The sequence below is a fragment of the Lycium barbarum genome, chromosome 7 (assembly GCF_019175385.1).
Source record: "Lycium barbarum isolate Lr01 chromosome 7, ASM1917538v2, whole genome shotgun sequence".
In the NCBI taxonomy this organism is placed as follows: Eukaryota; Viridiplantae; Streptophyta; class Magnoliopsida; order Solanales; family Solanaceae; genus Lycium; species Lycium barbarum.
This window is the reverse complement of record NC_083343.1, coordinates 114,788,935-114,816,914: the sequence shown is the minus strand read 5'-3', so window position 1 is coordinate 114,816,914 and position 27,980 is coordinate 114,788,935. Positions and strand designations below refer to the sequence as shown.

Below are 27,980 nucleotides of genomic sequence, written 5' to 3'. Positions count from 1 at the left end.
GGTTTTTTTCACCACAAGTTTTCAAATTTTTATAAACAAATAAATATTAAGTCAAATTAAGACAAGTAAAATTCTTCTTTTTCTTTCTTAACCCGTGACTACTCAAACTACATAACATAAATCAAAACTGAGGAATATTAAGCTACGAACAGAGACCAGCTACACACAATTCAGTGCAGGCCCAAGGCACAAAAATATCAACCAGGTATCAGATTATTGCGTCAAGCTAAGTACTTGTACAGGTCAGGATTCTCTTTGTCTCGTTCCAAGTGCTTCAACCCGTCGTTTGATTGCTTCAGTATAAATCTTGAACATTCCTCTCAACTGCTCAACGCACTGCAAAATTAGTTGTTGATGAGGAAGAACTTTCTGCCTCTTCATAACACGCACGATACAGGCATCAATTGCATAACGTCCATCTTTGTCAACATCTTGAACCACCTTTTTTCCTTTCATCCACGGGAAGCAAACAGATCCTTATCCTCCCCATATTGTCAGTGAACTTGGAGTTGTACTCAAAATGATCAGTTGACGAAACATTTGTATTGCTGGGGTGCTTAATCAGAATATGATACTGATGTATATATATAACAAGAATCACGACTACAATAATCACATAGACCAAAAACACCTATAGAATAATAAAACACTCGAAAGTAAGGTGCGTACCTTTTTCCGCCATAGCAACGCGAAATTGAAGACGAACTAAGCTGAGTCTTCCTCTCCTTAAGCTTACAACGGCTGGCACTTTTAATGGGAATACATTTTTGGGTAAGCTAGGAGAGGGGACCTAGCCTCATATTTATAGGCTTAAAAGCCTTAACCTAGTGGGCCTCCCCATTACAGGCTCACCAGTCTACAATAGGCCTACACTATTGCCAGACCACACCTATTGCATGAAACGGCAAGGGCCCGTCATGGAATTCACATAAATAAACGACCTCTGTCTTATCCACCAACTATTAACATTCAGCCCGTTTTGCCAAAACGTAATAATAAGTTAATGTTAAGTCCACATATACTAAATAATTCTAACATTCTCCCACTTGGACAACATTAACTTAATTAAAAAAAAAATTGGATTTTTTTTTTAATAAAAAATGACTCTTAGGCTAAATAGACAGTGGCCATAAACATATAGTGGTGGAACGTCGTTTCCATCATGGTCTAGTCAAACAAAACTATCAATGCCGAAATGCAGCAGTACTTGCATCACTTAATGACACAAGACCAGTCCACAATCACTAACAATGAAGTTCTGCAGACACAAACCCAAAGGTGTGGTAGTGTAGCAAGAAATAGCCAACATGGACTCCAAATCAAGGTTATTTCATTGTCAGTCCTTCAAACGATTTTTCATATCATGTACGCTTTAAATGAACATGAGCACCATAAAAAAAAATCGTCACCGCGATTTTCTGTTACAACATGTGAGCACTAAAACAACATGTGCTCCACCAGAAAATCTTATTTTCAAGGCTCAAAATGTGCAACATATTATATCGTGCAACAACCAAGAAAACTCACAAAGCATGAATGATATACTATGTATGTCTCCAAAAAGATCCAGCAAAACAACAACATGATCTTATCAACATGAGACATAACCAATACATAAGACAAATTAAGATAATAAATCAACATTAAAATGAGCATAATAATCAATAACATGAATGATAACAAAATTCACCATAGCATAAATGTCTCAAAGAGATAATATCATCATAAGCCCCGGAAAAATAGGATAAAGAGTCTAATAAGGAATAAAAAATAACAATATTGAATACTCCCACTAACCTAACAAATCAAATGACTCAACAACGCCCATGTTATCCACATGCTGCTTAAAAACTACAGGTCTCAATCCCTTGGTTAGTGGATCAGCAAGCATTAAATCAGTAGATATATGTTCAATCACAATATCCTCCCCTTTAACCAGCCAGATATTTTATTTCTATGTGCTTAGAAGCTGAAGATGATTTGTTATTCTTCGAGTAAAACACAGCTGCCCTGTTGTCACAATAAATCTTTAAGGGTCTAGAGATGGAATCAACTATCACAAGTCCTCAAATAACAATTTTAAGCCAAATGGCTTGCGTAGCTGCTCCATAACAAGCTACAAACTCTGCTTGCATAGTCGAAGATGATGTAAGGGTCTGCTTCACACTCTTCCAAGATATTGCACCCCCTACTAACAACAACAACAACAATAACCCAGTGAAATCCCACATCGTGGGGTCTGGGGAGGGTAGAGTGTACGCAGACCTTACTCCTACCAAGGTAGGGCGGCTGTTTCCGAAAGACCCTCGGCTTAATAAAAGCATAAAAAGAAGTCAGATAAGGTTAAGAGAATCAAAGCGATATGAAATGAAATAATGCAAGCGACACAGATAACACAGGATAATCAAAGCACAGGAAATAACAGATAATAGCAGAAATCTGAGCAGAAGAAATTATATTGCGATAATGCGACTACTAATAAGAACGGAAAACGAGACTATCTACTAGCCTTCTACCCTAATTTGGGTCCTCCAAACCCTCCTATCTAAGGTCATGTCCTCGGTAAGCTGTAGTTGCGCCATGTCGTGTCTAATTACCTCTCCCCAATACTTCTTCGGTCTACCCCTACCTCGTCTGAAACCATCCATGGACAACCTCTCACACCTCCGCACTGGGGCATCTGTGTCTCTCCTCTTCACATGCCCAAACCATCTCAATCTCGCTTCTCGCATCTTATCTTCCACCGAGGCCACCCCCACCTTATCCCGAATATGCTCATTCCTAATCCTGTCACTCCTGGTGTGTGGCCACACATCCATCTTAACATTCTCATCTCGGCAACTTTCATCTTTTGAACGTATGAGATCTTAACCGGCCAACACTCCGCCCCATACAATATAGTCGGTCTAACCACCACTTTGTAGAACTTGCCCTTAAGTTTTGGTGGCGCCTTCTTGTCACATAGCACTCCGGAAGCAAGCCTCCATTTCATCCACCCTGCCCCAATACGATGTGTGACATCATCGTCAATCTCCCCGCAGCTTTGCAGAATAGACCCAAGGTACTTGAAACTACTTTTCTTCTGGATGGCCTGGGTACCAAGTCTCACTTCCAAGCCAGCCTCCTGAGGAGTTTCACTGAACTTACACTCCAAGTACTCTGTCTTGATCCTACTCAGCTTAAACCCTTTAGACTCCAGAGTATGTCTCCAACTCTCCAGCTTAGCGTTAACTCCGCTACGAGTCTCGTCGATCAGGACTATGTCGTCCGCGAACAACATACACCATGGCACCTCACCTTGAATTTGCCGTGTCAATTCATCCATCACCAAGGCAAATAAAAACGGACTAAGAGCTGATCCTTGATGCAACCCCATCACAACTGGAAAGTGCTCTGAGTCTCCTCCTACTGTCCTTACCCTGGTTTTGGCTCCCTCATACATGTCCTTGATCACCCTAATGTACGCCACAGGTACACTTTTAGCCTATAAGCATTTCCATAGGATCTGTCTTGGAACTTTGTCATAAGCCTTTTCTAGGTCGATGAATACCATGTGTAAGTCCTTCTTCCTCTCCCTAAACTGATCCACCAACCTTCTCACAAGATGAATGACTTCTGTAGTTGCACCCCCTGCTAACATGAAGATAAAACCAGAAGTAGACCTTAAATCGTCAGGGCATCCACCAAAGTCTGAGTCTGAGTAACCAATCACCTCAAGATCATCAACTTTTCTGTACACTAACATATAATCTCTTGCCTTCTTCAAATACCTCATTACTTTCTTAGCAGCAACCCAATGGCTTCTCCCTGGATTAGACTGATAACGCCCAAGAGCATTGACAATGAAGGCAATGTCAGGATGAATGCAAACCTGTGCATACATAAGGCTCCCTACAACACTTGAATAAGACACATCTTTCATATACTCTTTCTCTAGATCATTTTTGGGGCATAAGTCTAGACTTAATTTGTCACCTTTTACAACAGGGACATCTCCAGCCTTACAGTTTTCCATATGAAATTTGCCCAAAATACGATCAATATAGGCCTTTTGTGAAAGTCCCAATAACTTACGTGACCTGTCTCGCCGAATTTCAATACCCAGAACAAAATATGCCTCTCCCAGGTCTTTCATATCAAATACTTTATTCAATGACTGCTTAGTTTCATGAAGCAGTCCTAAATTATTACTTGCAAGTAAAATATCATCAACATAAAGAGTGAGAATGATGAACTTACTCCCACTGATCTTGAGGTAGATGCAATGATCAATCTTGTTTTCCACAAAGCCCATAGAAGTGACAATTTCCTCGAACTTCAAATACCACTGCCGAGAAGCTTGCTTCAGTCCATAAATAAACTTCTTCAACTTACACACTAGATGCTCATCACTTATACCAACAAAACCTTGAGGTTGTTCCATGTAAACCTCTTCATTAAGATCACCATTCAGAAAAGTTATTTTTATATCCATCTGATGCAATTCTAGATCGAAATGGGCAACCAGTGCCATAATGATCCTAAAAGAATCCTTAGATGACACAGGTGAAAAGGTTTCATTGTAATTAACCCCTTCTCACTGTGTAAACCCCTTAGCAACCAATCTTGCCTTGAAGCGTTCAATATTTCCTTTTGAATCCTTCTTGGTCTTAAAGACCCATTTGCAACCGACAACCTTATGACCTTTAGGGAGTTCAACAAGCTCCTACACTTCATTCTTACTCATGGAGTTCATCTCTTCAGTCATAGCATCAAACCACATCTTTGATTGAGCACATGATACTGCATCAGAATACGTCACGGGATCCACAACATCACCTTCAGCAAGGTATGCCAAATAGTCATCAGGTAGTGCTGATCTTCTAGGTCTACTTGATCTCCTCAAATTTTGAACTTCTTGTTCAACAATAGCAGGTGCCTGAACAACTTGTTCAATAACAGCAGGTGCCTGAACTTCTGCGGGTATAGGATCCTCAGCTTGCACAGGCATAGATTCATTATACTCAATGTGTGCAGGTGCAGACACAAGTTTCCGTGGCAATGGGGAGAGCGATTCTTATAGCTTCAACATTCTCAGCAGGCTCACTAGCAACATTCTGCGAACAATCCTTATCTGCAACATCAAATTCAAGAAATTTTGCATTTTGTGATTCAACTATTCTTGTTCCCTTTGTAGGATAATAGAACCTGTATCCCTTAGAATGAGCTGGATAACCAATGAAAAAACAACGCGAGGTTCTAGGTTCAGTTTTCTTCTCAGAAGGGTTATAAATTCTCACCTCAGCAGGGCAACCCCAAACTCGAAAATGGTTTAGGCTAGGTTTTCTATTTGTCCACAACTCAAAAGGTGTTTTAGGAACTGACTTGGAAGGAACACGGTTAAGAATGTACACGGCTGTTTTAATGGCCTATAGGAAACCAGGTAAGTTATATCTACTCATCATACTTCTCATCATGTCATTTAAAGTACGGTTTCACCTTTCAGCTACACCATTTTGTTCAGGACTACGAGGCATGGTATACTGAGCAACTGTGTCACAATCTTGCAGATATTTGGCAAAGGGTCCCATATTTTGCCCAGCCTCGGTGTGTCTACCATAGTACTCACCCCCACGATCAGACCTCACTATCTTAATGACCTTTCCCAGTTGTTTCTCTACTTCAGTTTTAAACACTTTGAATTTTTCAAGAGAATCAGATTTTTCTTTAATAAGAAAGACATAACCATACCGAGAAAAGTCATCAATGAAGGTGATGAAATAACTAGAACCACAGATTGTTGTAGAATATAGACCACTTATGTCTGTGTGAATAATTTCCAGCAAATCAGAACTACGAGTAACACCTTTTTTTCTTGTTTTAGTCAACTTTCCTATAATACAATCAATACATGTTCCTATGTCCCCGAAATCAAGAGAAGGTAAAATATTGGACTTGACTAATCTATCATATGACCCAAACGCCTATGCCACAACATACCTGACTTTTCATTTAAAAAGGGACGTTTAGATCCAACAATCTCAGAATTAAAAGAGTTGTATTCAACATCAGAAGCCAAGGAAATTTTAAATAAACCATCAGATAGCATTCCATGACCAACAACTTCAGAGATCAGAAGCAAATTAACTTTTCCATTGAGAGAACTAAAACCAAAACCAACTCTATCTAAAAGAGGAAGAGAAATCAAATTCCGTCTGAAAGACGATACATAAAAAGTGTTTTCCAGAACAAGTTTAAAACCAGTTTCTAAGTCTAAAACTACTGTTCCTATGAACTCTACTTCAACTTGGACATCTGTGGTGACTCTAATTTTTGACTCCGTTTCCTTTGGCTTCCTTTTGTTTGTGAACCCGTGCAAGGAAATGGCAACATGGGCAGTAGCCGTACTGTCAAAGCACCAAGAATTAATGGGGACATCTACTAAGTGTGACTCAAAACAAACAAGAGCAAGATGATTACCTTCTTTTGACTCCTTCTTTTTTATCCAGGCATGGAATTTGACACAATCTCTTTGCTTGTGACCAGGTTTCTTACAAAAAAAAGCAATTATTATTTTTCTTAAAAACCGCGTTATTAACCCCAGGATATTCGGTCTGATCTTTACCATGTCTTTTGGTGTCCTGACCCTTCTTAAAAGTATGATTATTAGATCTTTGAAACTTCCTAGGCCCCTTACTAGAGCTAGCTTTGGAATTATGGGAAACAAACAAGGCTATCTGACCCTTCTCTCTTCTAATTTTCTCCTCTTCAACAACACATTTAGAGATAAGGTCATTGATTGACCAAGCTTCATTTTGAGTATTATAGGCAGTTTTTGTTATGTCCCGTATTTTTATACTTTGAGACAACCCGGATTAACTATAATAAGTTAGGGCTAAGACCATTCCGGGACATAAATTCGGGACTTTTGACTTTTGATTTTGTCTTAAGATATAATTTGTTCATGAAATTGATGGCATGGAACACCTAGGAAAATTTGGGACCAAATGAAATATTGTTGAAATAAAATTCATGCAAAATGAGGCCCTTGGCCGTGTGGTCCTTAAATTGGTCCCACACATTTTGTGGCCAATTTTAATTGGTCCACTCCATGTGGGGGCCAAGGACACTTGGACAACAACTATATGAGCCTAAAAGATGACCAAGTAGTCATCTTTTCCCCATTTGAAGACTTAGAAAAATCAAGAAAGTTGAAGGCCACACCAAGCACCTCTCTCGGCCAAGAACATGGGAAAACCAAATCCAAAACTAGCCAACCCAAAATTATTTCCTTAGTATAAACCCTCTATTTTGAGGTCCCTAAGTAGCGTGGAAGTGTTGTTCGGGTCATCCGCCCTTTCGTTGTGTCATTTGCAAACCCTAGCCCATTTGTGGAGTTGAAGGAAAGAGGTAAGATTTGATCTTGTTTTATGTGTTATAAGTGTTGTATGCATGTTGTAGTATGCTAAAATGGAGGAAATTTGTGAAATATTGTAAGTTGGAGGTGGTCGTGTAAATGGGTGTTGTGATTGAGTTGATGAATAAATTCTATGTAGCATGTTTGATTGTTGTAGGGTGAAGAAATAAATGAAAACCATCTAAATGTGTATGTGGGTGTGTGGCCGTATATATCCTATAATGTGTGGAAAAGGATGAATTAATATCGCTTAGTGTTTTAGTAGTTGTCGTCATGAATTCTAGTTTGGAAATGAGCGTTTAATGACTCAAGATGGATGTTGCAATTGTAGGGGCTGGTTTGAGGGTTATTGTGCGTTTGATGTAAATTGTATGTTTATGAGAATGCTATCGTTATAGTGTGGATTGTTGACACAAATCATGATTTGAAAATGAGGAGTGTGTTATAGTGAGGTTCTCGGGTTTGGGGGCTGTTTTCGGGTAATTTGGAGAAATTGTTGGATTGTTGGAAATATTATGTAAATTGTTTAAATTGTCCTTGAATATTGTTGGTAAAGATTCGGGTTGGTAAGTGAATGTATGAGCGATAATATGGCTTGAATGTAAGCCGTCCATTGAATATTATAAATGTTGTTGAATGTTGTGAAAGGGAGTTATTAATGTTATATTGCGTTTCGGATTGGTCATTGGAGTTGCTAGGTTGGTTATTGTTGTTGTTGTTGTTGATTTTGGCCGAGTTAAATTCTCAGGGTGGCCTATTTACAGGGGAAATGCTGCCCAAATTTCTGTAGAATTTAGTGTTAGTTTGGAATAAATTGCTTAAGTGCCCATGGCTAATGATTGATATTCGTTGGCGTACTTGTAGACCTTGGGGAGCCCGAGGCGTAGATTGGGATTAACTTTAGTTGGGCTAGCTTGGAGTGCGTATGAGGTGTGTAAAGCTCAAACCTTCCTTTTTTTTTTGGCATGTCTTAGTTATAAATAGGCTTTGTCATTATCTTCGAGGAAAATCTAAATCCGAAATCCGAGTATGCGATGACTCTTATATAAGTATATATATATTTCTTGGCATTCGTGAGTTTGATGTGATGAAATAGGAACCCTTATGTTTACGGAATAATTGATTCTCAAATGTTGCATAAAAGTTTGGTTTTAAAGAATTTGGTATGCCTACTATGTCAACTTTCAAGTATGGTCATTTTGCTCATAATAGAGTCCATGGTATTAATTTTTATGCATATGGTTACTCACGACTCTGCTCGTGCATTTTGTTATATCTTTCGCCGAGTCCTGGGCCGGTTCTGTTGTCGTGCGCACTTTGATATACTCCGGTGTTATGCTGTGTTTCCGCTTATATTTGGTGTTATACTGGGTATGGCGTTATGCTGTGTTGTGATATGTGACGGGGATACGGAGATTTGAAACCTTCTGGTGTTATGCTGTGTTATGGCGCCATCGACGGGCGGGCGACCATATTCTTCTGTACCCTATGCATGACTTATATTTTGAAAGTAAACATTTTGATATTTTGGGCTTGCACTTATTTTCTGTACTTCTATTTCGTTTATGTCTCAGATTTGTTTTCTGTATCTTCTGCTTTGCATACTCAGTACATATTTCGTACTGACCCCCTTCCTTCGGGGGCTGCGTTTCATGCCCGCAGGTACAGACGCACAGTTTGGTGATCCACCAGTTTAGGACACCCTCTTCTGCTGTTTGGAGTGCTCCTCTTATTCCGGAGCCTATATTTTGGTATATATTCGTTCTTTGCATATGTATATATTTGTTCAGGGGTACGGCGGGGCCCTGTCCCGCCATATGATTCGGTTGGTCTGTTTAGAGGTCTGTAGACATATATGTGGGTCGTGCCTACTTCTGTACAGGTGTGTTTGTATGATCCCATTTGCCATGGCAGCCTTGTCGGCATGCATTTGTATATGTTTTGGGCCGTTGCGCCATTTGATAGCCTTGTCGGCTTTTTGATATAAACGTACATATTTGGTTGCGTTTGAAATGTGTCTGAGACAATTTGATATAATGTGAGGCAGCGTGTGATATTTGTGCCCGTATACATTATCTGTATGTGATTCAGATTGGATGAGTGTGTTCGGGTGCCCAGCTCGGGCACTAGTCACGGCCTACGGGGTTGGGCCGTGACAGTTTTCATTTGGCTAAACTCAGCAGGTAAGGAGTTAAGTGCAGAGTGAACAATATAAGGATCAGGAAGAGTTATGTCAAGAGTTTTTAGTTTCGACTAGATGTGGACCATCTTAAGTATATGATCTCTAACCCCCCCAGAATTATCATACTTTATCCCCGCGAGTTTACTCATTAGATCTCCGGTCTCAGCCTTATTGGATACAAGGTACCTTTCTTCAACTTGGGCAAGAAATTTCTTAGCATTGGTAGTTTCAGGCAAGCCACTCTTAAGGTGCTCAACAATTGACCTCTTAAAGGCAAGGATGCATAGCCCATTAGATCTCTCCCACCTGGCATAATGTTCTTTTTGAGCAGCAGTGCTAGAGTCAGTAAGAGCTGGTGGTTCATTTTCACGCAAAGCTTGATCTATGTCAGCCATGCCTAAAGCAAATTCAAGATCATCCTTCCATCTCTTAAAGTTAGAGCCCAACAAGACCACAACTTCAGCATTATTATTGTTCAAAGAAATGGTAACTGTACACAACACAACATGAATGGGTTTATTAGAATAGCAAGGCATAATATCAATAATTTATCACAACGATGAGTCCCGCAGCATCAACAAGAAGCCCCCCTTTGGGCAGGGCAAGAAAATATTTCAATATTAGAAACCTATCCCCTTTGGGCAGACAAATTCACTAAATTAAAATATTTTCACATAATGGGCCTCATCACAACACCAAATTAAAACACACAATAAACCCCCTTTGGGCAGGCCATTGTATGTTCTAACTCAGTGATATCCCTCAAAATAGATTAAACAAGTCTCATAAACTGATGCAAATAGGTCACTTTGGTGTACACTACCTATCTCAATTCACAAAACAAATTCAATCTCAGGGATTACACATGCCATTGCTTAGCACATATGACACAACAGGTATGCACACAATTAAATAATATGAGGTGTTTCAACATGTACCCATCCTGATCAGATTTATGAATTGATCCGACCCTAGTGGAACGAAACAATATGACTAATTTATTAATCACTGTTGATAAGCGGCCTTTCCTATTCTATTACAGCGACTCTTTTACCAAAGATTTAAGTAGCAAATAAAGAATCAATAGTTGGACGAAATAAGGATAAGAATTCTAATCAGTTGTAAAAATAAAATACTACTCAACATGTGATCAATAATAAACCAACTGATTGACAAATCAAATTCATGTTAGAAAATAGTGGAAACTCTAATCAGTTTTATAATGGAGGGATATTACAATAAGACAAAACTGATCACAGAATGCTAAGCGTGATTTTAACTGAGACACCAATAATATTAAAATATATACTAAATTAATTGAACTCCATATAAGGAACGGTGGTATGTCTACTGTCTACTCAATTACCATTAGAAAGTTGTTCTTATCCTTCTGTTTATAGATCTCGTTCTCGACATCAATTAAGGATCCACCAAAGCACAGTTCTTACGGAAACTTTGTATCATACTATAACTGTCAAGAACTAAAGAATTCCAAAACCAAAATAAACTTTGACTTTTATTCATTGAAGATTGTTATATATATAACGACATGCTCATACGTAGCGGAAATAAAACAGAATAACAGGTGCAATACGGTCTCTGTCTAGGGTTTAGGATGTAAACTCAGAGGTGATCCAATTTACAGTAAAATTAATATTTTAATCAGTTCGTCTCATAAAATACTAATAGGGTTCTAAATCTATGTGATAAGGCTCTGATGCCAAGTGATATATATATATATATATATATATATATATATATAACAAGAATCACGACTACAATAATCACATAGACCAAGAATACCTATAGAATAATAAAACACTCGAAAGTAAGGTGCGTACCTTTTTCCGCCATAGCAACGCGAAATTGAAGACGAACTAAGCTCAGTCTTCCTCTCCTTAAGCTTACAACGGCTAACACTTTTAATGTGAATACGTTTTTGGGTAAGCTAGGAGAGGGGACCTAGCCTCATATTTATAGGCTTAAAATCCTTAACCTAGTGGGTCTCCCCATTACAGGCTCACCAGTCTACAACAGGCTTACACTATTGCCAGACCACACCTATTGCATGAAACGACAAGGGCCCGTCATGGAATTCACATAAATAAACGACCTCTGTCTTATCCACCAACTATTAACATTCAGCCCGTTTTGCCAAAACGTAATAATAAGTTAATGTTAAGTCCACATATACTAAATAATTCTAACAGATACTTGTCACATGTGAGGGATTGAAGCAATCTGATCAGTTTATCGTCATCAGCCAAATTTAACTTTTGCTTGATTTCTGAGTAGCACAATCGATCTGAAGCATTAAACTGTAACATAACAGCAGCCTGAGAAGTTCCATAATCAGTTCAATAGTTTTATGGTCAAAATTCACATTGATGTAACATGTACTCAATGAATAATCCATGTCAATGTCCTGTGTGTTTCTTTTTCTGATAGAATTCGTTAAAGACCTCCACACACTTGATCAGTTCCACAGGTAGACTCATACCGGGACAACTATAACTGGACCACAACCTAGTTTTAAGAACTGTGACACTTAAATCAATTCGGTGACACACTGCAGGGTTGTTGCGGAGATATTTCTGAAAGTGGTTTTGGTTTTCCATTGCCAACTTCAAGTTCACCACCATTCCCTCTATCTCTAGTGTAAAATATCCACCGCAGTGATGCTTTAGCTTACTCACTGGCACTTCCATAGAACACCAATCGATCAAAAAGCTACAGGACTGACATATGCGATAACCTTGACGCCTTATCGAATAACGACATACGCAATGAATCCCACAAAGTGGGGGTCTAAGAGGGTAGAGTATACGCAGACCTTGCCCCTACCTTGGGAGGTAGAGAGATTGTTTCTGGTAGACCCTCGGCACAAGAACAAGTAATGCAAAGCAGTATGAAAAAAGATGGCAATATACATCAAATGACACTTAAACTATACCCGAAAAGTCATTTTCACACTTAAACTTCAGTGGTGACCTATTACACACCTAACATATAAAAAAATAATATTATTTACCCCCTACGCACATATAACCAGTCTCAGATGTGGAAGTGCTCCACACGCGCGCGACACGTCATTTATTCTTTCACGATTTTTTATTTTATTTTATTTATTCTTTCACAATTTTGCTTTTTTTTATTTTATTCACAAAATTAAAGTACACAATGATTTTTAAATTTTAACCAAAAAATTAAATTTCAACCTTCTTCTTCATTTCACCCGCCCCTACCCCCACGCCCCTCCCCGGTTTCTTCTCCACCTTCACGCCACCCGCACTCCCCAACTCCTTCACGCCACCAGTCACCACCGTCACGCCGCCCCCACCCCCTAAATGCTTCAGGCTACCCCCACCCCCCAAATCTTTCACGCCACCCGCAACCCCCAAATCCTTCACGCCACCAGCACCACCATCACGCCGCCCCCACCACTGCAATTTCAGACCACAACCAACACCAGAAAAAGTCACGACATCATTACCATTAATTTCATCTACCATCACCTTCAATGATTTCAATAGCCACCACTAAAATCGAAATACCACTATCAATTCCTCTTCATCATTCCCCACCAACCCATCACCATAAATCACAATAGAAAGTCACCATTGATTTTAGAGCAAAGACATTCATTTTTCATTTGCACTTTTATTTTCATTTGCTCATTCATACTAATTTTGATTTTCTTAATCCTCTGAAAAATTACAGTGAAGGAGATAATGAATATGATAAGAAAAATGTAGGAAAAGAGGGGGAGGAGAGAAGATAAGAAAGAAAAAGGGAGTGCAGAAGAAAGGGAGGGGTGGGGAAATGAAGAAGAAAGGGAGAGGTGGGGGGAGGGGTGGGGAAATGAAGAAGAAAGGGACGGGTGGGGGTGGGATTAAAAAAAATATAAATTTGGTATTAAAAAAAAGGAAAATGAATTAATTATAATTAAAACGCGCCTATTTTTTAATTATTTTTACATTTTATGCCACATCAGCTCTCAGGGAGCAAATAATATCACTTTTTTATATATGAGGTGTGTAATAGGTCACTACTAAAGTTTAAGTGTGAACTCGACATTTTGGGTATAGTTTAAGTGTCATTTGATGTATAAGAAATAACATAAGTGAATAAGCCATGTAGAATACTATAAAAAGCATGATAAAGCAGTTTGAAAAAAGAGTAGTAACTACCACAAATTATACGATAAACCAAGCACAAGCAACAATAGATAGTAGCAGAAATCGAAGTAATACTATTACTAGTATGAAAGGAAAGCGGGACAATGCTCAACTACATACTAACCTTCTACCCTACCCTATGAAAGCACCACCTTATCCAAACTCTCCTCAATTTCGTCATCACTGATCGGTTTTTGCTCCCGTGCCTAAGGATGTCATCACAATAAGAAGCAAGGAGCTCTGCACTTGAACAATCAGCGCTAATTAATCTTGTCATAGAGAACCTCAAATTCCCCTTCGAGGGCCTTGTGAGAAACAGAGTTATTGGCGAACCAGTCAATACATGAAAGTGCATATTTAATGAAAATATTGAAATATGGTTCTAACAAACCATCAGAACTTTAGGGCACATCTTCAGCCTGTTCCACCAAGACCATCCCTTGAGCAATGACAAGCTGCTTATACATATTTTCGACTGGTTCCAATTGCATGGGAGTACCTTAAAATAACCTATACACTCGAGATAAATCTTCTACCTTGTAATCTCTTAACAAAGCTAGGCCTCCAGAAAGCTGCTTCTCTAGAAATTGATTAGTATATACAGCCAACAACTCATTTTGCACTTACTCAAGAAGTTTTTGTTGGGTGTGCGAACAAAGTCCCACATCAGTAGCTGAAAAGATTGGGAGCCAACATATAAAATGTAGGAATATCTTCGTGGTGTGAGGACTTTGCACTACTAAAAAATCCTGATTTACCTAGGGAATTTACCGAGGGACGTCCATCGATAAACAGGATTTACCGAGGGACACCATCGGTACTAAGCTCGTAGGGAATTTGACCCTTGGTAAATAATACCGAGGGACACTCTCGGAAAATACCGATGGAGACCCTCACACATCCCTCGGTACTTCCCTTCCATCATATTCAAGCAAAATTAAATATACCGAGGGACGACTCTCGATACTTAAAAAATATATATAATATTGATATATCATTTACTGAGGGACAACAATCGGTATATTAATTTTAATCAAATTAAATTTTTAAATACACCGAGGGACAACCCTCGATAAATATAAATATTTAACAATTAGATTTTTCATTTTACTGAGGAATGTCCATCGGTAAGCTAAATGAAAAGCACTTTGATATTTGAAAAATAACGAGGGACGTCCCTCAGTCACCTGAAAATCTGAGATTTACAATTACACATGTTACCGAGGGACTGTATCGGTAAGTCCCTCAATATTTCTGGTAATATTTTGGCAAGCATTGCCTATTTTTCACTGTAGCAGCTGTTGTAAAAAATATTTCAGTAGCTGATTCAATAAGAATCAGAAACACATCCAACAACAGCCATCAAAACAATAATAAAAACACATCAAAATAATTCAAACATTAAAATTAAGCCAACAAAAAACGTACGAATCCAACCAACGTCAACGTTATCCAAACATATACCATCCCACTAGACTTCAAACAATCCAAAATAACATAAGTTAGAACAAAAATAACAACGGACACTTAATACTCCATTTCAGCCTCTCCATGCTCCTGATCGTCCTCATCTTCTACATCCTCACCATCATCATGATCGGGGCTCGGGGGCGGAGAGCGAGGCAACTTGATGACGTTACACACCTGATTCTTGAGTTCTTTGACATCTGACTCAAGATTTATCCTACGTCGCTCCTCCTCATAATTCCTAGCAAGTTCCCAAAGTTCGTGTCACATCTCCTCAAGCTGCTCATTTGACACAGTGGCAGAACTTCCTATACCTTGCAATCCACACTGGAGGCGGTGAAAGTTCTTCTCGGAGCAAAGGCCGTATTCTCTTCCCTTATTCAGGCCGCTGACCACGTCCAACCAACAGGAGATAATTTGTTCCTCCGATGGCATGATTGTATTGCCTTGATCATCGGTCGACTGACTCCTAGTGAGCTCCTCCATCACTTGATTATACCGATTCTACATAAAAAGTAAACTTTAGTATATAAATAAACAATATGCCAAAATGGATCTTTATACTTTACATTGCAATACAGGGAAAAATATACACAAGAGATAGGCTTCATATTTGGGGTATGATTGATCATATGACCTGCCCATTATGTGAAGTAACTGATGAGATCATGGACCATTTATTTTTCTAATGTCTGTACTCAAAAGTCATTTGGAGTAAGCTACTGGAATGGCAAGGCTATCATAGGAATGTCTTACCATGGACTGAGGAAAAGTTGTGGATAACATGCTATGCTAATGGCTGGGACCATATATTTCATCTGGCAAGAGAGAAATCATCATGCATTCCAACAGAAACAAAGGAGAGCAGAAGTGCTGATTAGATTAATAGCACAGGAGATTGTGTAGAGGATGGCCAAAATCGAAACTAGCTGCTAGACTTAGTCAGTTAAATTTCTATCCGTAAGATAGTGTCGAGAGAGGAAATGTTGTTTGTTGTTGTTGTCACTGATAACTTGGGACTCAGTCCAAGCATTAGTTTTTTCTGCGCCTCATTGCTCTTGGTAATAAAATGGTTCCATCGTTTACCAAAAAAAATAAACAATATAAAATAAATTCTGAAAAGGGAAAAACAAAAAATACAAGATAAGATTCATACCAATACCTTAGGATATGCTCACTCTAAATTCTCTTTGACTTACTTGGTTAGTCCATTCTACACTAGGAAGAAAAACTGGTCTTATTTGGTGATATCTAAAATAGATGTTAGAATATAAAACTGGCAAGGCAAAATGCTCTCATATGGAGGTAGAGAAGTTATGATCAAATCAATCCTTTACTCTATTCCTATCCATTTATTGCCAGTGGCTGAACTTCCTAAAACTATCATTTTCCTCATTGTAAAATTTAGTGCTAATTTTTTCTGGGGTAAAGATCAAGTAAGGAAAAAATATCATTGGAAAGCTTGATATGGTCTTTGCTTCCTACAAAGGAAGGAGGGGCTGATTTTAGATCCATACAGGATATCAGCATAGATGTTAAAGCTAAGGTTTGGTGGAATTTCAGAATCAAATCTTCTCTGCTTAATCAATTTCTTAAAGCTAAGTACTGTATTAGTGTTCATTCAGTTGAGAAAAATTGGAGGCCAGGACAATCTCATATTTAAAAAAGGAAGATGGATACTAAAAATCTTCCTCGTTAATCAAATGGAAAATGCTTTTGCATATTACATGTTAAGCTACCGAAGATAACGTTTTACAACTCTCCTTGGCCAATACATAAATAATAATGTGATAGGTAAGATTAACCTCTACTTTTCTCTGTTACAGGTCTAGCAACAACAAAAAACTACTGTGTAATATTATAGTAGTAGACAAATATCAGTAAAAATACTCAAATTGCCTTGTGTCTAACTGCTAATATATCAGACTTCTAAGGAAGTTCTGATTTTATAAGCCTGAATGCAGTGATCTCCATTTTGTGTCCATAGAATAAACCAAAGTGGAAAACAAAAACTGCTGCTACTAACAAATGAGACATAAAATGCTTACGACTATCTTTCTAAACTAAACTATACTTCCAACAAACACAACTAATAGAAAGCTCTACCATATTTTACATTACTTGAATATTTTAGTGTATTTGACAAAAGACTAAGCTTTGTCGATGATATCAGGCATTAAGTGCTTTTCTTAACTTACATACTGACATTGACATTGACAATCCATAATAATTCATAATGAAACACATTTTATAGTTCATGAATAAGCATTAAATGTTTTATTTGCAGTATTTAAGTGATCAGGTGTCTTATGTTTTACCAATAACCATAAAAACAATATTACTAGTCAAATATATTTCACATAAGTTTAGAGCTTACATAGGTATCCTCTGCCCCTGGCTCGACCCAAACTTCTTTTCCGTCTTCAATTTTCGTATGTGTCTTCTTCCATACCTCATGATGATTGGGTGGTCTACCAAGAGTAACTTGCTGCAAATGAAATAAACAAAGTTAATGTTTTTTGTCATTATTTGTAATTGTATTTGCTATCATCCAAATGGTTAAACAATTACCAATTTCCTCCTAGCAGTCCCCATGGACACTGAACCACAAGTGTGCAATGAGCCACCCTTCTCAGACTTTCGAGCTGCCTTTGTCTGGGCGCTCTTCTTTTGAAACTCCGGCGTAGCCCAGTATTGATTAAGCTCCTCCCAGTAATCTGTCCCAAGCCAGCCAGGTTTTTGACCTTTTTTCCGAGCTTCGGAAAAAATGTTTGACAACCGAGAACTCGCCTTCTTTGTAAAATTACTTCTAATAACATTATCCTCGACAGGGTTCCATGTACACTTTTTCTGCAAACAAATATGTAACAAACATCAGAGAAACAGATGTCCGGAAGTGCCTACACTAAGAACACAAAATTAGACGATGAAATCTGTATGATCTCTGTAATTAAGTATTAAAGATCATCCTGTCAGGTTGATCTGATTTTGATGAGTAGATAACACTATGAAAATCACAGTAACCTGATACGTTCATTTTCTATTTTCCCAAGTTCAGTGTAATTCTCATTCAGACACGAATCCGATAGTCTTTGTCGATAGCACAACACATTAGAATCTACAGCAAACTCTTAATACTTGTTGCTAAGTTCATCAGCAACTTGCTGGGTTCAGATTTTCTAATAAGCAATCTGTTTACATAGAAGTAGTGTCTAGTTTGGAAAACTCGGTCACAGTTTAAACATGAAAGATTTCCCTTTTGCTGTGATTTTTCTTTATCAACTCTACCAAATACATACCATAAAATCATTAAGGATCGTCTGCTGCGTATGACACGGCACTTCACCCTACGTCGCGAAGGCACCACTATAAAGTTTTTGTATTGCTGTTGAGATTGCATTTGCAGCTGGCCTAGAAGGATAAAACCTGCAAAACAACAATTTTAAAACATTTAAAATTGTTAACTCAATAATTAGAAAATAATAGAGGAATTAGAATGTAATAAAGAATAAACTTACCCTTCTCCATCAGCGATGATGCGCACCCTCCGTAGATGATCTAACTTTCCAGGTGATGGAAGATTTGGACCATCAACTGAAGAGGAGTAGAAGAACGGCTAGGAGATGCCTCAGAATTTCTCGATCCAACATTTAGCCTAGAAAGGCGTGGACTGGCTGATCGAGTGGCCTCTGACGAAGGAGTCTCTGGAGATGGACATCGTTTCACGGCAGCGAGGTAAGCGGAATGCATTCCAGGTGGATTCATATAAGAGGGAGGCATCGAGGAACAACCTGGGGGAGGCATATTGTAGAAAGGTGCTGTAGGTGAAATCACGGAATAGCCCTGTGGAGGCATCGGACTATATCCCGGGGGAGGGATCAAGCTATAGCCTAGGGGAGGCAGAGTACCATAAAAAGAATGTGAAAATGATGACGTCCCCTGTGAAGGAGGATGCACTTGTGGAATGAAAGAAAGTGATGGACTCGGTGTAGATACAGTTGATTTCTCTTTACTCTTTGATGACGGGCCATGTGAAGGAGGATGCGCTGGTGGAATGGAAGAAAGTGATGGACTCGGTGTAGATACAGCTGATTTGTCTTTACTCTTTGATGACGGGCCATGTGAAGGAGGATGCAATGGTGGAATAGAAGAATGAGATGCCCTCGATGTAGAGACGGTCGATTTTCCTTGACTCTTGGTAGTATTCTTCCCACGCTTACTCTTAATAGTACTCTTCCCAGGCAAACTATTACTCCGATGTCGGTCATTTTTATCACTTGATGCCATCTGCAAACTGAGATTGTTAGAACATAATAAATTAGCTAATTACTGGATAATGAGATTGTTAAAACTAATATGTTGAGGATTAAGTTTTTTTTATTGAAGTGGACATTTCATCTTCTCCCATAATGCACAAAAAGAGTAGAGAAAATTAATATTCACATGCATCACTGTAATTAGATAATTACTGCATAATGAGATTGAAGTTTATTCCACTGAAAAAAAAACTAAGAGAATCCAACACCAATACTAGTCTGCATATCTTGATTAGGCATCTTGCATATTTTTGGAGCAACTGGAATGTAGAGTAGCAGCTGGAATGTAGAGTTGCAGGTCAGCACAGATGGTATGGTGCAATGTTGGTTTTCAGGAAATATGGCATGAGAACAAAAGAGAACCTGGTGTAACTCTTGGTCAATACTAAAGACTGATAAGTTGCTAATTGTAGATCTCAATAGTCTTTGAAAATTACCAGTGCTGGGATTTCAGATGTGCTGCAGTGACTAAAGACAAGAAGACTGCAAGGAACAGATGCAATAAGAGAAGAAGGCAATATGCTGCAGTTCATATGCAGATGATTTTGCTGTTTTTTGTTCTGCAGGCTCACAAAAGATGCAGTTGATGATTACTACTGTTCCATTGATTCAATTCCTCTGAACATGATGTGAGACTTTGCTTGTTTATGTAGTAACTGCTAATGGATACAACTGCTACTAGAGTACACATGATCTATTTGTTGGTCTTGCTTACTAGGTGGTATCAGTACTATGTACTCATTCCTACTGAGAAAGCATCAGTATATAGAAAGTGTGTGACTTTGGTATTATTAGCAAGAAGCAAGATTCAGAAACATGCAGCAGTTCAATCAAGCTTGCAGAGAATGATAATCAAGTACAAATTTGGCTATATATGCATCTTAATACCAATAATCAACAAGAAGCAACTTAAAAAAAGAAGCAACAAGAATAATAATCAGAATCAGAAGTAACAAGAACAATAATCAGAAAACCAAAACAAATAACTGGCATTGAAAAAGAAGTTGAAGCTACTGCTACTGCTACTGGTGCTACTAGAAAAACATCCATTTTATCATAAGCACAAACAAAAACAAGAACTTGAACCCGAACCCGCAAACGAAAAACAAGCTTTCATCGATGTCCTAAGAACATTCAGGGTTGAGAGTTTAGGGCACGAGACTAAGAAGAAGAGTACTCATCATCAACAGATAGTTCTTCGCTTATTTCTTCCTCCTCGCTTATTTCATTTTCAACAGGTAATACTTCCTCTTCACTTGTGTCGCTACTGTTTGCTGGATCTTCCTCATAAGAAGAGTACTCATCATCAACAGATAGTTCTTCCTCTTCATTTGCCATGGAAGTTCCTTCCCCGAGATCAATTTCTTCATATATGCTATCAGGATGCTCCAATTCATTTTCTAATTCTCCGTCCACTGTTTCTTGAACACTTGATATGTCATTTTGGTATGCAACATTCAAAGCATTCTCGACATCCACACGACCCACATGCTTTGTTTTAATAACAACCCTCCAATCCGATTTATCCCTACGCAATGGATAAGGAGCATAATACACTTGCTTGACATTTTGTGCAATGACAAAAGGATCATAGCTTCCATACTTCCTTGTATGCTTAACTTCAATAATTTTGTAATGTGGATCTATCCTTGTACCAGTTTTTGGTGTTGGGCCAAACCACTTACAACGAAAAAGTATCAACTTTTTGTATGGCCAACCAGGATACTCTAGTTCTAAAATCTCTTGGAGCACACCATAATAGGAACTAAACCAATGTGTTGGAACATAACTCTTTGAAGAACAAACTAATCTCTGTAATTGGTTTCCATATTCTTTCGGGTAAGCCACGAAATGCAATAGGAACTAAAGTTTCCATGAAAACATGGCAATCATGACTTTTCATACCCATCAACTTTCCTTCTACCACATCTACACGCTTACCCAAGTTGGACGCATACCCCTCGGGCATCCTCAAACTCTTTATCCACTCACAAATCTTTCGTTTATCCTCCAAAGTGAATGTATAACTGGCCTTTGGCTTGGCGATCTTATTTTTGTTTTTTGATTGTTGTAGGTGCAATTCTGGTCGCCTACAATATTCCATTAAGTCCTTCCTAGCCTTTATGTTATCTTTTGTCTTGTCCCTAACATCCATCACTGTATTAAACAGATTATCAAAATAATTCTTTTCAATATGCATGACATCAAGATTATGTCGGAGAAGATTATGCTTCCAATAAGGTAACTCCCAGAATATGCTTTGTTTCGTCCAATTATGCTCAACCCCATATCCATTTAATCTAGAAGGTGGAGTTTCTGTCACCTTAAGCAAGTCCCTAACCCTCTCCCAAATTTGCTCCCCTGACAATGTTGGCGGTGGTAAGTCATGTTCAGTTTTATTCTTCCTGAATGCATTTCTCATACTCCTAAACTCATGATCCATTGGTAAGAACTGACGGTGACAATCAAACCATGAATTCTTGCCCCCGTGTTTTAAAGTGAACGATTTAGTGTTTTCCATACAACAAGGACAAGCTAATTTTCCAGCAGTCATCCACCCTGACAACATTCCATAGGCAGGGAAATCATTAATAGTCCACATAAGAGCAACACGCATGTTGAAGTTTTGTTTGGTTGATATGTCGTATGTTAAAACACCTTCGTGCCACAAAGTCTGTAACTCGTGAATCAAAGGCTGCAAATATACATCAATCAAACTTTTTGGATTACGTGGACCCGGGACAATGCAAGTTAGGAACAGATATGGACTTGTCATACACATCTCAGGTGGAAGATTATACGGTGTGACAAAGACTGGCTAACATGAATATGGTGCTGCTGAGACAGAAAATGGTGTGAATCCATCAGCACACAAACCCAATCGAATATTCCTTGGTTCATTAGCAAAATCCGGAAACGTTCTATCGAAATGCTTCCATGCTTCTCCATCTGATGGATGACACAATACACCGGGTGACCTTCTATTTTTATAGTGCCATCTCATATGAGGAGCAGAACTCAGTGATGCATACAACCTCTTTAACCTTGGTATAAGAGGTAAATAATGCATTGCCTTAACTGCAACCCTCTTACCGCTGGCAAGCTGTTTAAAACGAGATATTCCACAAACTTTGCAATTCTCTAAATCTGCATTATCCCTATAATACAACATGCAACCTTTTTCACAACAATAAATTTTCATAGACGAGAGACCTAATTTGGAAACCAAATTTTTTGCTTTATAGTAATCATCGGGTATGTCTAAGTTCGGATTAAGTTCTTTCATAAGCTCAATCATAGCGTTCATGCCCGCTATAGAAATATTCGCATCCGATTTAATACTTAGCAATCTAACGGCAACAGACAATGCAGAATGTGACATGCCTTCGCAAAATGGACGACTAGCAGACTCTAATTGTGCATAAAAACGTTGTGCCTCTTCATTGGGAGGTTGATCAACAGGTTGTTGGTTGTTACCCTCATTGTACATCCCAAGAGCATCCATAACCATTTCATGCAATCTAGGATCTTCACTACTTTCACCAGCAACAAAATTATGATTGCAAATATTACTGGCACTACCCTCAATTTCTCCATGACTAGTCCAAACATAATAGTCGTCCATAAAACCCTTACTACAAAGATCAGCCCTAACATCCTCAGGTTTTAACCACTTTATACAATTGCAATCTGCACAAGGACACCTAATTGTCCCATCCTTTTGACAAAATAAATTTTTCTGATTAATAAACCCCTCAGCGCCTTGCTTAAATTCATCCCTCAACCCCCGTCGATTAGGTAACACCCTATCATACATCCATCTACGATGTTCATTGTCTATCTATATGTACAAATAACAAATCCATATGAATAGTTTAAGATGCATAGAGTAATTCTACATCTAGTACACAACTTTAGTGATGTAGTAAATAAACCAAATTCGATATACAATTTCATGCATACTTAATATTTAAAAAATTACATGATGAAGTGTTGACATACTGTTTTCAAAATAGATGATCCTTCCATTTCAAAATAAATAGTGTTTTAGGCTTTTCATTTTGTTTAAAAATAAGTTGTTCTTTAGAATTTCAAAGAGGAAATTGATCTTATTCTTCCAAATTAAAAACAAGGGGCTTGGGGGAAGATCTCATAGAAAAGCTTCTAAATACCACAGTACACAAACAACAAATGCTTCAATCAAAAACTAGTCCGATAAATAATATGAATCCTCACTATCCTTTTCCCTCTATTTGGACCTTCTAGAAAGAAAACTAAACCCTATGGCAATTCAAAAAAAAAAAAAAAAAAAAACCAGCAAATCTGAAAATACTCTCACAAAAAAACCCCAAATCAGAATTCATTTAGCATAAGCCTAAAATGTTTGAAAATTATATCTTTGCACATAAAAAAGAGGAAATTTAAGCAACATATGCAATCAAGATATTTCCTATTAAAATGTAGAAAGATGACAAATTTTAAGCTGAGAATACTTCAAATTCCTTCAAAATAATTGCAGTAATTAATGACTTCAAATAATAAACCGTACCTCTTCAAGAATATAGAAAAAACCGTAACTTTGTCTCCACTTTGAAATTGCAAAGTCAATTTTTTTGCTTTGTGTTCACTGTTGCTTCCAATTCCACAAATTGGGTATCTTCCAATTCCAATTCGTGATTGAAGTGGCGCCGTTGAGAAGAGAGCTGCACATAAAATAAGAATTTTGCCTGTGATTCTACGTAGTCCTCATTCTCTGTTAGTCCTCCGAATGAATTTTGCCTCCGAATGTTATTTGGGGAAATGGAATGGTTAGGTTAAAAGTGCTCTATTTTTCTTTTGGCTAAAATAAATGGCGCCTAAGTTTCCCGCTGTTGTTTTTTCCCCCAACTTTTTTCAGCTCCACTTATGTTCTAGCGCCTAAGTTTCTTTTATTCTAGCCTTAGTTTTTTATTTTATTTTTGAACACAAATGGGGATGGGTAATGGAATGTATATACTCTCTCCGTTTCAATTTATGTGAACCCATTTGACTTTACACGAAATTTTAAAAAATAGAGAAAGCTTTTAAACTTGTGATGTTAAATGAGTCACATATATTTTGTGTGGCTATAAATCATTGCATAAAGGTAAATTGTTTCCAATAATACAAAGAGATCATTCTTTTTGGCACGGACTAATAAAAAAATAAGTTCACATAAATTGAAACAGAGGGGGTATTAAACTATTTATAATCTTTGAGATAATAAGTAAATAAAAATATTAAATTTAGATAATAACCATCAAATTTTGTCGAAAACTTGCAAAACAATTTACTTTAAAAAAATTGATAACTCAAATTAGCCTATTTTAGATCGAATCACCAGTTGAATAAAATTTCAACTTAACAAAAGATATATTATATATTTGTGAAGACAAAATTGAGATTGTTTTAATAAAAGATGAATTTATTATAAAAGAGTGAAAATAAAATTTTGTTTGGGAATGTCAAACCAAATTATCTCCAAACAAATCAAGAATGACTAAACTTATACAATTTTTTTCATAATATTGTTTTCTCAAAATAACTTAAGGCCTCATTTGTTTATATGAAAATAAAGACGTCAAAATCTAAACGCATATCTTAATATTTAAGATATGCATTAAGAATTATATGTCTGAATCTAAATACACATATGAATACTAAGATATTGTGTTAAGGTCTGAATACTACATTATTAAGAGTTAAGACAGTTTGCTTTACAATATCTGAATGTGTAAAATATGTCTTTATTTTTTAAAAAAAATAGTATGAAATTTAATACAATACAAAATGAATCCAATATTTTATCAATAAAATATTTTTTAAAATATTATATGAAGGCTGGTGTGGTGGCAATACTAGAGGTGGTCTTGTAGGTGTCAACTGAAGATGGTGTCGGCTAATGGTGGTGTTGTAGGTAGTAGCTAGTGGTAATGAATGCTGGTAGTACGTAGTTGGTGGTGGTGATTGATAGTGATAGTTAATAATGTTGGTAAATGACGACGGTGATTGACGATACATAGTGGTGAAGGATGACGGTGATAGACGATATATAGTGGTGACTGATTGTGGTGATTGCAGGTAGTCATGAACGATGGTGTGTTGTAAAAATGGTGGTTGGTGGTGATGATTGTAAGTAGTGACTAGTGGCATTGTACGTTGATTATAGTAATTGATAATGGCAGTGGTTGTGAGTAGTGACAGTTAATAATGGTAGGCAGTGACAATAATTGATAATGATGGGACATGTCGTAATGGTAGCGATAATTAAATGGAAGAAACGATGAGCTGCCATCTTTGTAGAATTTGTTTAATCGACATTTTAATGATATTAAGACTTTGTTACAGATCTTTAATAATCATTCGGACTCATTAAGTAGTTGTAACATAATAGATTAATATCACAAATACAATTTCACGTACTATAATTATTGACGTATACGCTAATCAATCAATAATATTTCTTAAAGATACCACTCATGCACTATATACTACTTAGTGTAATTATCGATTTATAAGTTAATCAATCAGTATTACTTAAGAATACCACTAATATACTTCTACTTACTAGAATTATTATATAATAGACTTATCAATCACTAACATTACTAAACAATACTTCTAATACAACGCACTTTAACCATTGTCAATTTATAAGCTAAACAATCATTAACTTTTATTAAGGATGCCACTAAGAACACTTCTATTTATACTATCACTTTTTAAACTTATCACTTATAACATTCTTTAGAGTGCTATCACTATACACTTTTACTCGGTACAATAAATAAGTGGTACTAGTTAATTTTCTTATGATAAGTCTAGAAATGTAATATAACTGAAAAAAGAAAAAAAAACTTTAAACAATTACCGAGGGACTTACCAATTGACACCATCGCTATTTTTTATTTAAAAAATATAAAATAATTATTTATTAAATACTCAATTTTACATATTTAATTTACCAAGAGACGTCCCTCGGTAATTTCAAAAAGAAAACTCAAAATAATTATATCTACTCTATCGAGAGACTCCCTCGGTACATTTTATTTAATTTTCATTTATTTTTTATTAACATACTGATGGTGTCCCTCGGTACAGGAAAAAAGAAATTCAAAATATTTATATTTATATTACCGAGGGTCTCTCTCGGAAATTTTAATTTGTTTTTTATTATGTACCGATAGAGTCCCTCGGTATAGTCAATTAAATGTTGACTTTAAAAAAGTCAAATAATTTACCGAGGGATGTCCCTCGGTATCTTTAAAAAATAATTAAAAATTAAAATATTTGACTTTTCCAAGGGACGCCGTGGCAAAGTACCTCGGAATAGTGACATCAAATTTGTCCCTCGGTAACCCGCGTAGGTAAATAGCTTGTTTTTAGTAGTGTTGGGGGAAAACCGTGCGGGCTTGACCCAAAACGGACAGTATCACACCATGTTAAGAGTTGAGCCCAACAGTTTTGTCTCACTAGTCACTACTAAACAGAAGATAATGAGATGCTTTATCCTTCTCCTTTTGACAGCACTCCTCCACCTTCAACATATAATCCGGACATGGATCTTCAATGATCCAATTCAAAGCTTTTCGAGAATAATACGCTGAAGTATCTTTAAGCAAAGCATCTTCAAAGTCATTTGATAATACCTCATTTCAACTCCAACAAATATATCTAGCACATTGTTCAACAAAGATCTCTCAATCTGCCACCGCCACGTTCTTGATCAATCAGCGTAATAACTGTGTCTCTAGCTTTGGCTCTAAACTCGAAATAAATCAGATCACGGAAGCATGTCAAACCAACTTCATCAAGTGCAGGAAGCCCATTGTGTTAGATAAAGATTTCAAAACAACAAAAGATTTGTGAAAGTAAGCTCACCATATATTTATGGTTTTCCAATCTTTTCAAAAGCTCCATCAACATATATTCATCACTCATCGCTCAGAAGGATGGCAAAATAGTAGAATTGGCGTACTTTTCAAATACTTCCTTGTATTTCATGTACATCCCACTACAGAGATTATACTTGCCCTTTGGGTACACATGTTTACTACAAGTCTGTGGATCAAATTATGGAAAAACTTTCTCGTTCCAAAAGAAACACAAAAAGAAAGGCATAAATCATTCCAAAGGATACATGGTTTACTTAATAAGGTCTTTCAAGCTGAAATACTCTTCATGAGTTCCCATCCCTCCTCCAACTTAACCATCTCGGGAACTAACGACCAGCTCTTTAATCTAGATAGGTTAGACAATTTCCAACATTATAGTTTTTTGAATCAGTTCCAAATCACGTAACAATCATTAATAAGGTTAGATCAAGTTCCATCATTATGCTTGAAAAAAATAGGTCAATTTAATTTTTTAATATATTACATTATGCTTGAAAAAATAATTGTATAAAAATAGTAATTGAAATA

At 37.2% G+C, this 27,980-nt stretch overlaps 1 protein-coding gene and 1 pseudogene across 2 annotated transcripts; both read right to left on the bottom strand.

Moving 5' to 3' along the window:
* Window positions 1–18: 18 nt before the first annotated feature.
* Window positions 19–27,763, bottom strand: LOC132603885 (cullin-1-like; annotated as a pseudogene).
* Window positions 15,150–19,549, bottom strand: LOC132603886 (extensin-2-like). 2 transcript variants are annotated; one of them, XM_060317185.1, is made up of 4 exons: window positions 18,742–19,528; window positions 17,795–18,649; window positions 17,601–17,711; window positions 15,150–15,727 (listed from the first exon to the last, which is right to left on the bottom strand). In XM_060317185.1, the coding sequence occupies exons 2-4, from the start codon at window positions 17,816–17,818 to the stop codon at window positions 15,488–15,490; spliced, it is 375 nt and encodes a 124-aa protein (XP_060173168.1). In that variant the 5' UTR covers window positions 17,819–18,649; window positions 18,742–19,528; the 3' UTR covers window positions 15,150–15,487. The 2 variants fall into 2 exon arrangements, with proteins under 2 accessions (XP_060173168.1, XP_060173167.1); XM_060317184.1 differs by lacking the exons at window positions 15,150–15,727; window positions 17,601–17,711 and having other exon boundaries at window positions 18,523–18,649; window positions 18,742–19,549.
* Window positions 27,764–27,980: the final 217 nt, after the last annotated feature.